General features: G+C 47.4%; 1 protein-coding gene across 2 annotated transcripts in view; it reads left to right on the top strand.

The window, feature by feature from the left end:
* Positions 1-7139: 7139 nt before the first annotated feature.
* Positions 7140-17667, top strand: part of DCLRE1C (DNA cross-link repair 1C) — a 55397-nt gene continuing 44869 nt past the window's right edge. The window contains exons 1-3 of one of the 2 annotated variants that reach the window (XM_030818404.1): positions 7140-7338; positions 12091-12142; positions 15638-15722. In XM_030818404.1, the coding sequence (XP_030674264.1) occupies positions 7230-7338; positions 12091-12142; positions 15638-15722 (246 nt within the window). In that variant the 5' untranslated portion in view covers positions 7140-7229. 2 annotated transcript variants of the gene reach the window in all.

Raw genomic sequence — 17667 nt, 5'->3', positions numbered from 1 at the left:
AGGAGGTCAGGAGATCGAGATCATCCTGGCTAACAAAGTGAAACCCGTTTCTACTAAAAATACAAAAACTTAGCCGGACGTGGTGGCAGGCGCCTGTAGTCCCAGCTACTCGGGAGGCTGAGGCAGGAGAATGGCGTGAACCCGTGAGGTGGAGCTTGCAGTGAGCCGAGATCGCGTCACTGCACTCCAGCCTGGGCTACAGAGCGAGACTCCGTCTCAAAAAACAAAAACAAAAACAACAACCAAAAAAACACCATCTTAACTCCCTGATAATCCAAAGTTATAACAGAAGCTTCCGATGTAGCCAGCCACCCAAATTCCCTTTTCACTTCCCTTTCACTCTGTAAAGCGCTTTTACTTTTAGTAGCATTAAAACTTCAAGAGCATTAGCCTCCCTAATAGTCCATTTTTTTCTCCTATTAGATTATTTTTGTTCCTAAGAGGCAGCAGGAGGAGCCCTGTAACCAGCACGTAACCTTAGGCAAGGCCATGAACACGCCTGCGCCTGTTTCCTGAACTTAAAGAGAAGCATTAGCCTGTCTCTAAGGTCCTGGAACTCCCATCTGCTGTCGCTGGGCGTTCATTTGAAAGACAAAAGCGGTTCCCAAAGCACGCCTGGCGGTCCCTGCTCTGGGAGTGCTAACCTGCCTGTGTGCAGCACAAAACCGCTCCCTTCCGGCCCCCACAGCTAACCTGTAGTCCCCATCCCTCCAACTTCCTTTCTGCCATAAATCGCTAACCGTGTGGAAGGTGAAATCCGCCTGGTGAAGGCTGGGATGGACAAAACACAGTATTCCAAAATCTAGGGCCCAAATCGGAGCCCTCGGAGTCGCGGCCCCTAAAGCCAATGGGGTCCGGGGCAGCCCGGAAACTTCCGGGAGAACCGGACCCTGAGATTCTGGAAGGGCCAAATAGTGACCCTCCTCCCTGAAAATCACGGAACAGACATGAAAACCACGGGATGTCCCTGGCAAACCTCAGGAGACAGCAGAGACCGGCGGGGCGGAGAAGGCGGGGCAAGAACTTCCGGGGTGGGGCTACGGCCGGGGCCCAGGGGTTGGCGGGCAGGGCCCCCGCCTCCAGCGACGTATCCACCCACCCCTGGGTCCGGCTCTACGGGGTTATCCTCGTTCCGCCGAGCAGGAGAGGCCGGGGGCGCCCGGGAGGTTGCAGGCGGGCGTGGGTGCTCGCGTTCTCTACTCGGGATCCGCGGGCAGGGCCAGCGAGAGGCCAAGTGTTGTGGCCTCCGCGACCCTCGCGTTTCTTAGTAACGCGGTGAAGCTGCAGGAGCTCCCGGCTCCTTCAGGCCCCGCCCAGCTAGCTCAGGCCCCGCCCCCGGGAGTGGGCTTTTATGCGCATGCGCGAGGGCTGGGGTGGGCGCAGGCTCATCTTACTAAGCCAATGTAGGTTCCAGGTAGGAGCGCTGCCAGGGCTTACCCCTGAGCGGAGATGGAGGGCGAAATGGGTTACTTGCTGCTGCTTGAATCCCAGACAAAATTCCCTATGAAAGCGGATCACAGCACGGAGACTGTGTTTGTAGTTCCTGATAGTAGATATCTCCTATCCATTTGCGAATAAACCTACAATAGATGATATCTATAGCTTTAATTATTTTTTCTAGCATTATCTATTACTATATTACAGCATTACCTATTTTAGCGAAAAGTGATCAGATTCAAGATATACGTTTTGGCCGGGCGCGGTGGCTCACGCTTGTAATCCCAGCACTTTGGGAGGCCGAGGCGGGCGGATCACGAGGTCAGGAGATCGAGACCACGGTGAAACCCCGTCTCTACTAAAAATACAAAAAAAAAAAAAAAACATTAACCGGGCGTGGTGGCGGGCGCCTGTAGTCCCAGCTACTCGGAGAGGCTGAGGCAGGAGAATGGCGTGAACCCGGGAGGCGGAGCTTGCAGTGAGCCGAGATCGCGCCACTGCACTCCAGCCTGGGTGACACAGCGAGACTCCGTCTCAAAAAAAAAAAAAAAAAAAGAATAAATTCCTCATATATTAAAAAAAAAAGATATACGGTTTTTTCTGTTTTTGTTTTTTTTTTCTTTTGAGACGAAGTCTCGCTCTGTCGCCCAGGCTGGAGTGCAGTGGCGCGATCTCGGCTCACTACAAGCTCCGCCTCCCGGGTTCACGCCATTCTCCTGCCTCAGCCTCCTGAGTAGCTGGGACTACAGGCGCCGCCACCACGCCTGGCTAATTTTTTGTATTTTTAGTAGAGACGGGGTTTCACCGTGTTAGCCAGGATGATCTCGATCTCCTGACCTCGTGATCCACCCGCCTCGGTCTCCCAAAGTGCTGTGATTACAGGCGTGAGCCACCGCGCCCGGCCAAGATACATGTTTTGAACGTAGAGCCATCAGGACTTGTAAAATTGTTGAATTAAAGAAAGGAGCAACTGTGTGCTGGAGCCAGCTCATTAGCCCTCTGGAGACTCAGTAATTAAATTTTTAGGAATTTTTTTGAGCTAGTTGTTAAATACAAGCCATGAGCTGGAGTCAATGAAGATGACAAGGACCTCGGGCACCTGCCCAAAACAAAACAAAAACACAAGCCATATTACAAATTAAATTATATAAACTTCTAAATAAATGAGTCATACTAAAAGAAAGGCAATACTTAGTAAAACTAAAAACAAAACAAAAAACTATTTACTTACAACTCCCAAATTTCTCTCTTCAGCCCGGTCTTTCTCTGAACTTTAGATTTGTATATCAATGTATATTCAACATCCACTTGGTTGTACAAAACAACCTCCCGAGGTGGGCGGATCACGAGGTCAGGAGATCGAGACCACGGTGAAACCCCGTCTCTACTAAAAATACAAAAAATTAGCCGGGCGTGGTGGTGGGCGCCTGTAGTCCCAGCTACTCGGAGAGGCTGAGGCAGGAGAATGGCATGAACCCGGGAGGCGGAGCTTGCAGTGAGCGGAGATTGCGCCACTGCACTCCAGCCTGGGCGACAGAGCTAGACTCCGTCTCAAAAAAAAAAAAAAAAAAAAAAAAAAAAAAACAACCTCCCCAAACACCTCCCTGCCAAAACAAAAACAAAAACCCTGCTACTTCTTCATGTCTTTTAGTAGATGAGGCCTAGAGCCCTCTCTTTCCGTGTCCATCAGTGCAACCTGCTGGCTTTATAGCTTCTACTCAAGCCATCATAATTTTTCTCTTTTCTGGTAATTACAACAGTCCCAACAGCTCTCTGTGCCCCCTCTATAGTCTGTTGTCAACACAACAGTCAATGCAATCTGTTTAAAACCTAAGTCAAGGCCGGGCGTGGTGGCTCAGGCCTGTAATCCCAGCACTTTGGGAGGCTGAGGTGGGCGGATCACGAGGTCCGGAGTTCGAGACCAGCCTGGCCAATATGGTGAAACCCCATCTCTACTAAAAATACAAAAGAACTAGCTGGGAGTGGTGGCGTGCACCTGTAGTCCCAGCTACTTGGGAGGCTGAGGCAGGAGAATCGCTTGAACCCAGGAGGTGGAGGTGGAGGTGGCAGTGAGCCGAGATTGTGTCACTGCACTCCAGCCTGGGCATAGAGGGAGACTCCATCTCAAACAAAACAAAACAAAAAAACCTAAGTCAAATTATGTCAGTCCTCTGCTCACAACCCTGCAGTGGCTTCCCGTCTTATGGAGAGTGAAAACCAGAGGCTATACATGGTGAGCAAAGCCCTGTAAGATTTGCTCACAACACCCTCCCTCCTTCCTGTGTAGCCCCAGATCATTCTGCTGCAGCCACACTGGCCTAACAGTACCTAGCACATAGTAGGTGCTAAAGGGATAGATTTTGAATCAGTATATTTCATCACTGCCCCTCCAATGCTGTGGAGGCAGCATGGCATGGTGGCTAGCAGTGTGTGGGTCAGAGAGCACAGTATCTAAAAGTGTGGTGGCCTTCTTGGATTTAAATCTGAGCTCTACTTACTAGTAACATGACCCTGGACAAGCTACTTAACCTCCGGATCCTCAACTGGCAAATGAGGACAGAAAGTGTACCTATCTGATGGGCAGGTAGGATGTGAAGATGAAATAATAAGTATAAAACACTGATAACATCTGGAACTACATAAATGGTAGACAGTAATTACTTCTATTAGAATGTACACTCCCACGTCCATAGGGATTTTTGTCTGCTTCTTTATTTTTATTTTTTTGAGACAGGGTCTCTTTTGTCATCCAGGCTGGAGTGCAGTGGCGCCACCTTGGCTCACTGCAACCTCTGCCTCCGGGTTCAAGTGATTCTTGTGCCTCAGCTCCCAAGTAGCTGTTATTGTAGGTGTACCACGACACCTGGCTAATTTTTTTTGCATCTTTAGTAGAGCTGGAGTTTTGTCATGTTGGTCTTGAACTCCTGGCCTCAAGTGATCCACCTGCCTTGGCCTCCCAAAGTGCTGAGATTACAAGCAGGAGCCACCAGGATGGGCCACATTTTTTGTCTACTTTGCTCACTACTGTAACTTTAGTGTCTAGAACAGTGTCTGATACACAGTAGATGGTCAGTGAATGAATACATTTGCTGAATGAATTAAGCTTCACCATCACATTTCCTGCAGTATTGCGGCAGCTTCCTACCTGAATTCCTGCCCCAGACTTCCTGAGTGTTGTGTTTTTTTGTTTTGTTTTGTTTTGCTTTTGAGATGGAGTTTTGCTCTTGTTGCCCAGGCTAGAGTGCAATGGCGCAATCTCGGCTCACTGCAATTTCCACGTCCTGGGTACAAGCGATTCTCCTGCCTCAGCCTCCCGAGTAGCTGGGATTACAGGCCCCTGCCACCATGCCTGTCTATTTTTTTATTTTTATTTTTAGTAGAGATGGGGTTTCCCCATGTTGGTCAGGCTGGTCTCGAACCCCTGACCTCGGGTGATCCACCTGCGTCAGCCTCCCAAAGTGTTGGGATTATAGGCATGAAACACCACACTGGCCCTGAATGTTCTTTAGACATGAATCCAGTGGTTCTCAAACTTTTGGATCCATCAGAATTACCCAGAAGGTGTGTTAAGCTGCAAACTGCCAGGCCCCACTCTCCCGGAGTTTCTGATTCGCTAGGTTTGGTCTGGGCTATGCTTACCTATCTTGCCTGTTTTCTATCCTGTCTTTCTCTTTGTCCTGACTCTATTTGCCTTTGTTTGTACTGTATCCATTGTGGAAAGAGGAGGAGATAAATAAGTGAGCAAATAAGTAAGATCACAAGCATTATCTTGACCTGCCTTTCCTAGAGCTCCACCATGAGATTCTTCGGACACTAGACTCACAGCAGAATTTGTTGTTAGGTCTCCATAACCCTGCCAGGGCAGTTGTTCCCATGTGTTCTAAGACAAACCATCAAAGGTGTTGCCAGTAGTATACTAGCAGGATATTTTACCTCAATTAGTGATTATGTTGTGTATACCTTTCCAGGTCACCCCTCCTCCCCCTCCTCAAGATTTCATGGAAATCTGTATTTGAATAGAACTCTGAGTATCATGACTACAGGAACAAGCTGACATTCACTAGGGATGTCATTCTGTTTTGTGTTGTGTTGTTTTTTTGAGACAGAGTCTCTCTCTGTTGCCCAGGCTGGAGTGAACTGGCGTGATCTAGGCTCACTGCAACCTCTGCCTCCCAGGTTCAAGTGATTCTCCTGCCTCGGCCTCCCGAGTAGCTGGAATTACAATGTGCCGCCATGCCCGGCCGATTTTTGTATTTTTAGTAGAGATGGGGTTTCACCATGTTGTCCAGGCTGGTTTTGAACTCCTGACCTCAGGTGATCACCTGCCTCAGCCCTCCAAAGTGCTGGGATTACAGGCATGAGCCACTGCGCTGGGCTGGGATGGCATTCTGATTCCTGATTTCCCTGGTCAGAAATCTTTGTTCCTGGATTTATTCTCATGTTACCTTGCGTCTCTGTGGAAGCATTTATTTGCCATATTCTGCAAACATGTTGTCCCCAGATAGATTGAATGCTACCCGAAGGTTTGTCACCGTGCTGTGCACAAAACGGGACTTCAAGTGTTATGGAGGCCTGGAAAGCCGGGTACAATGGCTCACCCAGCACTTTGGGAGGCCGAGGTGAGTGGATCGCATGCGGCCAGGAGCTCGAGACCAGCCTGGTCAACGTGGTGAAACCCCGTCTCTGCTAAAAATACAAAAATGAGCCAGGCCTGGTGGCGCGTGCTTGTAGTCCCAGCTACTCTGGAGGCTGAGGCAGGAGAATCGCCTGAACCCGGGAGGCGGAGGTTGCAGTGAGCCGAAATCACGCCACTGCACTCCAGCCTGGGCGATGGAACTAGACCCCAACTCAATAAATAAATAAAATAAAGCAAAAGTGTTCTGGGTTGTTTGTGTTTAATTATACTAAGGAGATTTGATAGGAAGGAGCACAATAAATGTCATGGTGATTATTTGGTTTATTGTAATACAATAAATGAAATACAATAAAAGGTTTAACCTTTTTATAAAGTTGCTTTGGTTGTTAAAAAATTTTAGACCTTTCCTCCCATCTTTTTTTTTTTTTTTTTTTAAATACATCATTCTAACTTCCTAAAAGTATAGCTCAAAAAGGTGGGGGCCCAGGGGAGAGACCAGCAGCGAAGACATTATTGGGATCTTATTTGCCCCAAGATCACGCAGAGATGACTTATTCAGTTTGTAGATTATATAAATGGAAGAGGGAATTAATAGTTACTGAATCTACCATGAGTCAGATGCAAACTTTCTCATACAATCCTCACGGTTATCCCAGAAGGTTAGAAATTGGGAACAGAAGAGAGAGGGCGGGGAACTGAGCTTGGGTTTCAGGCTAGCAGCAGACAAGCAGGAAGCGGAACGAAGAATGATTTCTAAGCGCAGCTCCGCAGCCCACTCGCCTCGTCGGCTGGGGCCACCTGCTCTGGGAGTTTCGATTTCCCTTCCCGCGACTGCACCTGCACAGACATGGGCAACGCCTTACCAGAGCAACACTTGTGTTTGTTTGGCGGGAATGAGCCTTGCACCGGGCAGGGCTCAGGGCCCACCACGTGCAGCGCAGCGCGGGTGATTTAAACCCAGGCAGCTGGCGCCTAGAACCCGACCGGATGCTCCTTGACTTTGCCCCCGGTCTCCGGACTCCTCTGATTGGACGTGGCTGCGTTCGGCCGCCCAATGGCGAGGCGGCGCGCGGCTTCCCGGAAGTGGCGGCGCGGTCAGGGCTGGCCTTGGCTTCAGCTGCGGTTTTGGGGTCAGGACGCTGGGATCGGAGGCGCTATGAGTTCCTTCGAGGGGCAGATGGCCGAGTATCCAACTATCTCCATAGACCGCTTCGACAGGGAGAACCTGAGGGCCCGCGCCTACTTCCTGTCCCACTGCCACAAAGGTGAGTGAGGGCTGCGCGTCGCCCGCTCCCGGGACGCTGGGGGCTGGAGAGAGGACAGGAGGGGGCCAGCCCTGGAGCAAGGAGCTGCAGCCTGTGGGAGGCCAGCCAGGGGGCGGCCAGCACACACCTTGTCCCAGTCGGGCTCTTCAGCCTCTCAAAGGCTTCATCTATTTTCGGATCTGGTCAACGCGGCGTAACGGCGCCTGCCAGTTGCGCCCCAGGCCGGCTTGGTCAAGCACTGCTAGTAGGTTCTCTTGGTAGCTTTGCTGGTGGCCGATGATCAGAGATTGGCGAGGGTTAGTACTTCCTCAGAGCCTCGCTACCATGTATGAAGAAAACAAGTTTCAGATCCATTTGACCACGCCCTCAAACATTGGTCAGCAAGCAGGAGACTCAGACATACACAACTGTGAAACAACCCGCCTAAGAGCTCCACGAAGTGCAAGCTCCCTGGCCTTTGGATGTTCTATCCGTATCCAATATGAAAGCTTCGTTCTAGTTTAGGATGGAGGGATGTTTCCCTTCTAGATGGTGTCAGGCAACCAGAAGAGCTACTATGATTTCACAGCTGGATCCTTTCACAGCTGAGCCGATTTAGGGATTAAGGTTAGAGTGTCGCTGATGCTCCAAGCAGAGATTGGAGCTAATTTCCAGAGTTTAAATACCGCTAACTTGACAACCATTGTTCATTTTCACTTCTATTGTGCTAAAAAGTCACTTTTACCAGCGAAAACCGTTTAAATGCTCATTATGCTAATTCGCCCAGCCATTAATGTTAATTGGAGAAAATGATAAACGGATGAGTTGCTGCCTCCTGCTGTGTGGCCTTGCAGCGTGCTGGAGCAGGAAGCTCCCACTACCCTGTGGAGTCAATCAGTGTAACAAACCTATCTGTACATGCGCAGTGGGAAAGTGTTTTAAAGTAAATTACAGGTATCCAAACACAGCCTTTCCTCACAGGGTTGGTGTGAAGGCCAGCTATGTTGTTTTGTGTGTGGAATCAATCACTTGGACTATAAATTGTTGAAGTTACTGCTTCTGGGAAATGTCTTTGCTTTTTTTCCGCAAAGCCACCAGTGATTTCTCTTTAATGAGGAAAATCTGGACCTCTTCTCGTGCGTTGCCATATTAGCATCGTGCACCTCTTTGAGCGTCTCCTTCTTTTTATTTTTTTGGAGACAGGGTCTACCTTTTTCGCCCAGGCTGGAGTACAGTGTGGTACATGCTCTCTGCTCAAGTAGTTGGGACTACAGGAGTGAGCCACCATGCCCAGCTAATTTTTGTATTTGTATTATTATTTTGAGATGGAGTCTCCGTCACCAGGCTGGAGTGCAGTGGCGTGATCTCCGCTCACTGCAACCTCCGCCTCCTGGGTTCAAGCGATTCTCGTGCCTCAGCCTCCCAAGTAGCTGGAGTTACAGGCACGCACTACCACACCCAGCTAATTTTTGTATTTTTAGTAGAGATGGTGTTTCACCATGTTGGCCAGGCTGGTCTCGAACTCCTGGCCTCAGGTAGATCCACCCACCTTAGCCTCCCAAAGTGTTAGGATTACAGGTGTGAGCCGCTGCACCTGACACATTTCTGGTTTTGTTTTTCATTGAGAATCCACTGCTGGGCGAGGATATGCCTATTTTTACTTTTTGTGTAGAGTTGCACCGGAGTCTCTGAACTCAAAATGGGCTAGCCAGGATTAAAGTATACTTCCGAAACTTGCACTTCGTGTTTAGGACGACTGAGTTTGGAGAAATAATTCATCTAAAGGAATTTGAAATCACCATAAGTTTGTGCATGAAGCCAGAAATGGACTCTTCCCTGCTGCTGAACAGTCTATAACAACTGTTTCTGTTCTCTGACCACATGTGGATCTGCTTCGTCAACCAGGACATAAACTCATCAAGGGTGAAAACTCAGCTTCTGCTTTTGGAGGTTTCTCAGGTTGCCTTCTGTTGGCTTTTAACCTTTTTGGGACACAGGCTTCTTTGATTATGATATGGACTATCTCCACAAAATTCATATGTTGAAGCCCTAACCCCCAAAGTGACTGTATTTGGGGCTGGGGCTTTTAGGAGGAAAATAAGTTTAAGTGGGGTCATACCGTGGTGTCCTACTCTGACAGGATTAGTGCCCTTACAAGAGAAGGAAGAGAGAGGGCGCTCTGTCCTCATGCGGGGCCTAGGAAAGCCATGTGAGTGCATAGTGAGAAGGCGGCTGTCTGTAAGTTAGGAAAAGTGCCCTCCCCAGAAACCAAATCGCCCCTCATCTTGATCTTCCCAGCTTCCTGAACTGTGAGAAATACCTTTTTGGTGTTGAAGGCAACCAAAACACTACCTTTCCTTACGGGGTTGGTGTGAAGGCCAACTGTGGTCTCTACGGTATCTTGTGATAGCAGCTCAAACATGAGAAACTGTGTGAACTCTCTTGCTAGAAAAAATGCATGGAAACCCATCCACATCACTTTTTTTTTTTTTTGAGACAGGGTTTCACTCTGTCGCCCAGGCTGGAGTGCAGTGGTGCGATCTTGGCTCACTGCAGCCTTCACCTCCTGGACTCAACCAGTCCTCCCACCTCAGCAAGTACTCCCACCTAAGTAGCTGGGATTACAGGCATGCACCATCATGCCTGGCTAATTTTTCCATTTTGTATAGAGAGACAGGATTTCCCCATGTTGCCCAGGCTGGTATCGAACTCCTGGGTGCAGGTGATCCACTCACCTCAGCCTCCCAAAGTGCTGGGACGACAGGTGTGAGTTACCACACTCAGCCCCACATCACATTTTGATATAATTCAGAGTAGGCTATGGACCCACCTGATGCTTATTTGTGGGCCATCTGGAAGCCAATGCTGTGTGCAGGGTGGGCTTTACTAAGCATCAGTAAGTTCTGGAAGATGAGAGGACCCCCGAGACCTGAGATAGTGGCCCAGGGTTGGGGAAATCCCCTTGAGGGGGCAATTTACGATGGTTGCCAAGGAAAAGGAGAATCTCCCTGGAAAAGCAGAACTGGGTGCAGTTCCAGCAGCACAAAGCAAACCCATCCAGTTCTTCTGACTACCAGTCGGTAGGGGCCGGGCCTCAGGGTGGTGAGGGTGGGGGACCATGATGCACCCTGCAGGGTGCTGCCTGCTTAGTCAGTGTGGAAGCAGGATGCAGAGTCTGGGTTCAGCTTCCTCTTTGCCATGGTGCAAACTCTTTGAAAACTCCAATTACAGAGAGTCCTGCCAAGGGATATACCCATAGGCCCTAAAAGACTGGACCAGGTATCCCTTGAGGGAATTTACCCACTGAGAGACAGGTGGACTCTCCCGGAGGCATATATACAATCAAGGGCTGCCAAGTGACATGCGGTGACTGCTCTGCTTTCATTGGGTCTAATGATGGCCACATATAAATTGAGGGTGTGCTCGTGTGTGTGTGTGGTGGTGCTTGTGGTAATTAGAATTGGTTTGGTTTAGCTAAACAATTTATTGTTCTTGTTTTTTTTTTTTTTTTGGTTATTTATTTATTTTTGAGATGGAGTTTCACTCTCGTTGCCCAGGCTGGAGTGCAATGGTGCAATCTCAGCTCACCGCAACCTCTGCCTTCCGGGTTCAAGTGAGTCTCCTATGTCAGCCTCCCAAGTAGCTGGGATTACAGTCATGCGCCACCACGCCCAGCTAATTTTGTATTTTTAGTGGAGACGGGGTATCTCCTTATTGGTCAGGCTGGTCTCGAACTCTCGACCTCAGGTGATCCACCTGCCTTGGCCTCCCGAAGTGCTGGGGTTACAGGCATGAGCCACCGCGCCCGGCTGTTTGTTTTTGAGAAGAAGTCTCGCTCTGTCGCCCAGGCTGAAGTGCAGTGATAAGGTCTTGGCTCACTGCAACCTCTACCTCCCATGTTCAAGTGATTCTCCTGCCTCAGCCACCCGAGTAGCTGGGATTATAGGTGTGTGCTACTATGCGTGGCTAATTTTTGTATTTTTAGTAGAGATGGGGTTTTACCATGTTGGCGAGGTTGGTCTTGAACTTCTGACCTCAGGTGATCCGCCTGCCTCGGCCTCCCAAACTGTTGGGATTACAGGCATGAGCCACCGTGTCCAACTGGTTTAGCTAAACAATTTAGAGCTGTTTGATCATTGTTGTCTAGGCCTTTACTTGCTAAAGATTCAGAATATATTGGAATGCCTGATGTACTTAATGTAGTACTCGGTCTAATTGCTACCTTTCTGTTTTCTGTGTTAATGTGGAGGGCTGTGGAGCAAGTCTTTGTGGATAGTAATATTCCCCTTTCAATCCATCACAGTAGGCTGAGAAGATGACAAAACTTACTCTGAACCTGAGCGATTTCCTAGCAGACTCCATGGACACGAACTTGAATTTCTAGATAGACGGATTCAAGTGGCAGGAAGTGAATGGGTCACATAGAGCATGGCTCGAAGGATGGTTGGATTGAAGTGAAGTAAGAGTGGAGGGCTAGAAGCAGTTCTCATTCTTCTGTGGCTGCCCAGAGTGATTTAAACTCTGGCCTATGATGCACGGAATCACTCTCCTTTTAAATTGACTTGGATGGCTCAGAAATGGGCAGTCTGTCCTTTTCTGAGAAGGATTCTTCACTTGCAGAAGAAAGAGCTCTTAGGCCATGTGAATCAATTCTTATAAAAGCAAACCTCATGGGTTTTCTCTTGAAGCTGAAAAAGAAGACGACTGTTTCCCTTGGGCTAAGGAATCATCTGGAAAAAACATATTTATGAGTTTTTGTTCTTTTGGTTTTAGATCACATGAAAGGATTAAGAGCCCCTACCTTGAAAAGAAGGTTGGAGTGCAGGTAATTTATTTTGCTACTTGTGTGTGTGTGTTTTTAAGCAAACATTTTAATTGAGAGATAACAACTGTACAGAAAAGTACATACATCCAAGCATATAGTCATTTATAAAATGAACACATCACTCAGATTAAGAAATAGGACAGTACCAATATCCCAGACCCCTCCTGCCTCCCAACTAATTGCCTCTTCCCAAAGGTAACTTCTATTCTGACTTTTGTCATCATGGGTTAGCTTTGGCTATTTGTGAACTTGACATATATATATATATATATATAAATAGAATCCTACCAAATACACTCTTTAAAAAAAAAAAAAACAACAGCAACAACAAAAAAAACAGAGATGGAGTTTTGCTATGTCGCCCAGGCTGATCTCAAACTCCTGGCCTCAGGTGATCCTCCTGCCTCAGTCTTCCGAAGGGCTGGCATTATAGATGTGAGCCACTGGCACCAGGCCCCAAATATACCCTTTTATATTTGTTTTACTTTACTTAACTTTGTATTTGTGTGATTTATCTGTGCTGCTAGGTACAGCAATAACTCACTCCATGTTATTTCTGTAAGAGTATATGAGAGAGAATGGCTGTTCCATTGTAAAGGATCATGTAATACTGGATTTTTTCTTAAAGCTGAACTATTAGATGCTTTTCTTGCAGCTATTGCCTACATCTAAATTCCCACTTCTCAAGATACATATTTGAAAAGGGCCAGTGGATGTCAGGCTTCTCTGCTAATTGATAGCAATAGTCTGTCTTCTTGATAATGATAGCTAATATTTATTGAATACTTACTGTATCTGGGCACTGTGTATTTCTTAGTTCAACAATTTTTTTTTTTTTTTTTTTTTTTTTTTTTGTAGAGACGGGGTCTTACCATGTTGCCCAGGCTGGTTGTAAACTCCTGGCTTCAAGTGATCCTCCCATCTTGGCCTCCCAGAGCCCTGGGCTTAAAGGCATGAGCCTTTGCACCTGGCCAATAATTTTTTATTATTTTATTTGTATTTACTTATTGACTTTTCTGACAGGGTCTTGCTCTGTCGCCCAGGCTGGAGTGCAGTGGCATGATCTCAGCTCCCTGCAACTTCTGCCTCACAGGTTCGAGTGATTGTTTTGCCTCAGCCACCCGAGTAGCTGGGATTATTGGCGCCCGTCACCACGCCCAGCTACTTTTTGTATTTTTGGTAGAGAGGGGTTTTACCATGTTGGCCAGGCTGGTCTTGAACTCCTGACCTCAAGTGATCTGCCTGCCTCAGCCTCCCAAAGTGTTGGGATTACAGGCATGAGCCACCACTCCTGGCCTCAATAATTTTTTTTGGTCGCCTGTGATGTGTCGGGCATTGTACTGGAGGTGGAGAATGTATTAGTGAGCCACACAGATGCAAGGCTCTGCCCTCTTGTACCTGACATTTTCATTAGAGCTTCTTGATAACCTTTTGAATAGATACTACTATTCTATTTTACAGATGAGGAAACTGAGGAACCAGAGAGGTTAAATTAGTTGCCCAGTGTCACACAGCCAGTAAGTGGCAGGACCAGGATTCCAGCCAGGTCTGTCTGATTGTAGAGCCTATGTATCAGTCATCTGCTGCTGTGTAACAAATTACTTCAAAATGGAGTGACTTAACACCGATCGTGTCTTACTGCTCAGTTTCTGTGGGTCAAGGATTGACAGGGTAGAGTGGGAATGGTTTCCCAGCTCAGGTATCAAACATCAGTGAGCAGAGTCTTCAGATAATGTCAGCCCCATAAGATCTGAAGACTCCCTCATCCATGTCTGATACGTGGGCTGGGAAAACTCACACAGCTAGGGGCTAGAACCATTTGGCATGTCTTTTTTTGTTTTTTGAAACAGAGTCTAACTGTTGCCCAGGCGGGAGTGCAGCGGCGTGATGTTGGCTCACTGCAGTCTCTGCCTCCCAGGTTCAAGCAGTTCTCCCAGCTCAGCCTCCCAAGCAGCTAGGACTACAGGCACGTGCCACTAAGCCCAACTAATTTTTGTATTTTTTAGTAGAGATGGGGTTTCACCATGTTGGTCAGGCTGGTCTCAAACTCCTGACTTCAAGTGATCTACCCGCCTTAGCCTCCCAAAGTGCTGGGATTAGAGGCGTGAGGCATCTCTATCTCTAAAAGTCTCTTTAGGCCAGGCGTGGTGGCTTACGCTTATAATCCCAGCACTTTGGGAAGCTGAGGTGGGAGGATGACCTGAGCCTAGGAGTTTGAAACCAACCTGGGCAACATAGGGAGACCTCGTCTCTACAGAAAATATGAAAAATTAGCCAGGTGTGGTGGCATGTGCTGTAGTCCCAGGTGCTCAGGCTGCTGAGATGGGAGGATAGCTTGCATTCCAGCCTGGGTGACAGTGAGCTCCCCTCCCCCTAAAAAAAAAAATCTCTTTAGCATGAGTCCATCAGGATAGCCAGACCTGTTAAATGGAGACTCAGGGTTAAAAAGCGTATGTCCTAAGAGAGAGCTAGGAGGAAGTTATACTGCCTAGAGATCTAACCTCAACAGCCATGCAATTACTTCCACCACATTCTATGGTGAAGGTAATTACAGAAAACTGCCCAGGTTCAAGGGGAGGGAACACAGACCCCGCCAGTCAGTGGAGGAATTTTAATATCTATTTTGTAGGGAGAGCATGTATGGATGGTGTATATCATTGTGTGGCCATCTTTGGAAAATACAATCTACTGTAGACTATATTCCTAACCTCTAAATGATAGAGTTAAATTTTAAAAGTTTATTATGGGCTGGGCGTGGTGGCTCATGCCTGTAATCCCATCACTTTGGGAGGCCGAGGTGGGTGGATCACCCGAGGTCAGGAGTTCGAGACCAGCCTGGCCAACGTGGTCAAACTCCATCTCTACAAAAATAAAAAATTAGTCCGGCATCATGGTGCGCGCCTGTAATCCCAGCTACTCGGGAGGCTGAGGCAGGAGAATCGCTTGAACCTGGGAAGTGGAGTTTGCAGTGAGCCGAGATCACGCCATTGCACTCCAGCCTGGGTGACAGAGCAAGACTCCGTCTCAAAAAAAAAAAAAAAAAAAAAAAATAGACTTATACAGTAAAAAAGCAGAAGTTTCTGTTCCCAACACACCTTTTCCAGTAACGTGTGGCGGTATCTTTCCAGACACACCTGATCACATACAAGCATGTATTTCCAAGTAACAATGGTGAGAGACCGCTGTTGGAGGAGGTCCAGGGACACCATGTTTCCACCCCCACCTTGCGCTCTTGATGGCACAGAAATGGTGCGTATAGGTATGTTGGGAGTGACTCTAAGAGATTTTGTGCCAGCGTAGTTTCTGAATTATTAGATGTATGATGAAATAGATTTCATAACCATGCCCGGCTAGTATTTGTGTTTTTAGTAGGGATGGGGTTTCACCATGTCGGTCTCAAATGAAGTTATTAGATGTATGATGAAATAGATTTCTTAGTCACCAAGATGGCTCATTTTGGATTGTACTGAAAGTTTTTTTCTTTTTTCCTTTCAGCTTGAAGGTTTATCTATACTGTTCACCTGTGACTAAGGAGTTGTTGTTAACGAGCCCGAAATACAGATTTTGGAAGAAACGAATTGTAAGTTTCATTTTTTTAATAACTTAATTTTTTTTTAAGTGGGAAGTATTTTTAGAGGTAGATTGACAAAAACATTGCCTCAGTTTGTCACATACTACAGTTATCCACATTAATTAGAATATTGAGTCTCTGGCCGGACATGGTGGCTTACACCTATAATCCCAGCACTTTGGGAGGCCTTGGAGGGCGGATCACTTGAGGTCAGGAGTTCATGACCAGCCTGGCCAACATGGTGAAACCCTGTCTCTACTAAAAATACAAAATTTGGCCAGGTGTGGTGGCACACACCTGTAGTCCCAGCTACTTGGGAGGCTGAGGCAGGATAATTGCTTGAACCCAGGAAGCAATGGTTGCATTGAGCTGAGATCATGCCACTGCACTCCAGCCTGGGCAATAGAGTGGGACTCCATCTAAAAAAAAAAAAAAAAAAAAAAAAAATTAAGTCTGTTGGCATTGAACAATATGGCAGAAGTCAACATTTGGTGGTGGTTGATACGTTTTCCTTGTTCCTCAAGAGTGAGATCTAGGTCTTTAGTTTTGTTTGTTTAATCTCATTGACCCTCTTGCTAAGATGCATTTTAATATTTTCTTTTCTTTTTTTTTTTTTTTTTTGAGACAGAGTCTTGCTCTGTCACCCAGGCTGGAGTGCAGTGGCGCAGACTTGGCTCACTGCAAGCTCCGCCTCCCGGGTTCACGCCATTCTCCTTCCTCAGCCTCTCTGAGTAGCTGGGACTACAGGCACCCGCCACCACGCCTGGCTAATTTTTTTGTATTTTTAGTAGAGACGGGTTTTCACCGTGGTCTTGATCTCCTGACCTCGTGATCCGCCCACCTCGGCCTCCCAAAGTGCTGGGATTACAAGCGTGAGCCACCGCGCCCGGCCGCATTTTAATATTTTCTATTTTTTGTTTTCTTTTGTTTGTTTGTTTTTGAGATGGAGTCTCATTCTGTTGCCGAGGCTGGAGTACGGTAGCTCAAACTCAGCTCACTGCGACCTCCGCCTCCTGGGTTCAAGCGATTCTCCTGCCTCAGCCTCCCAAGTAGCTGGGATTACAGAATCCCGCCACCATACCCGGCTAGTATTTGTGTTTTTAGTAGGGAGGGGGTTTCACCGTGTTGGTCAGGCAGGTCTCAAACTCCTGACTTCAGGTGATCCACCCACCTTGGTTCCACCCACTTGGTTCCACGTGGGTCCACTTGGATCCACTCCCAAAGTGTTGGAATTACAGGTGTGAGCCACCCCATCTGGCCACATTTTAATATTTTAGAGTGTAAAGTGTTCATTAACATAATTGCTAAATCCTTTTATTTAAATTGTGGGATACAGTAAGAAAAATAAACATAAATTACAGGCTATCATAAGGAAGAGATGACAGCTAGAAGAATACAGATAGAATGGGTAACTTTCGGTCTGGCAGAATAAAATGCATCTGTCCAAGTAGTCAAGGGAAGTCAAGGGGAGAAAAAAGTCTGGTGCATAGAAAATGCAAAGAAGGCAAAAAAAAGTCCGATTATAGCAGTGATTACTATATATAGGAAAGGATTTAATTCTACCTTTGATCAAAAGACAAATTCTCAGTTTAAGTTAAAAAAATTAGACAAATCTGGCTGGGCCCAGTGGCTCACGCTTGTAATCCCAGCACTTTGGGAGGCCGAGGCAGGTGGATCACCTGAGGTCAGTTGGAGACCAGCCTGGCCAACAGGGTGAAACCCCATGTCTACTAAAAATACAAAAAACTGGGCGTGGTGGCGGTGCCTATAATCCCAGCTCCTTGGGATGCTGAGGCAGGAGAATCGCTTTAACCTGGGAGGCGGAGGTTGCAATGAGCCGAGATCGTGCCACTGCACTCCAGCCTGGGCGACAGAGCGAGACTCCATCTTCAAAAACAAAAAAATTAGACAAATTCATCAGTATTAGTCTACAAGAGACATAGATAAAACAGAA

This window comes from Nomascus leucogenys, chromosome 9 (assembly GCF_006542625.1).
Source record: "Nomascus leucogenys isolate Asia chromosome 9, Asia_NLE_v1, whole genome shotgun sequence".
NCBI lineage: Eukaryota > Metazoa > Chordata > Mammalia > Primates > Hylobatidae > Nomascus > Nomascus leucogenys.
The sequence above is the reverse complement of the archived record's forward strand: the minus strand, read 5'-3'. Positions and strand labels throughout refer to the sequence as shown.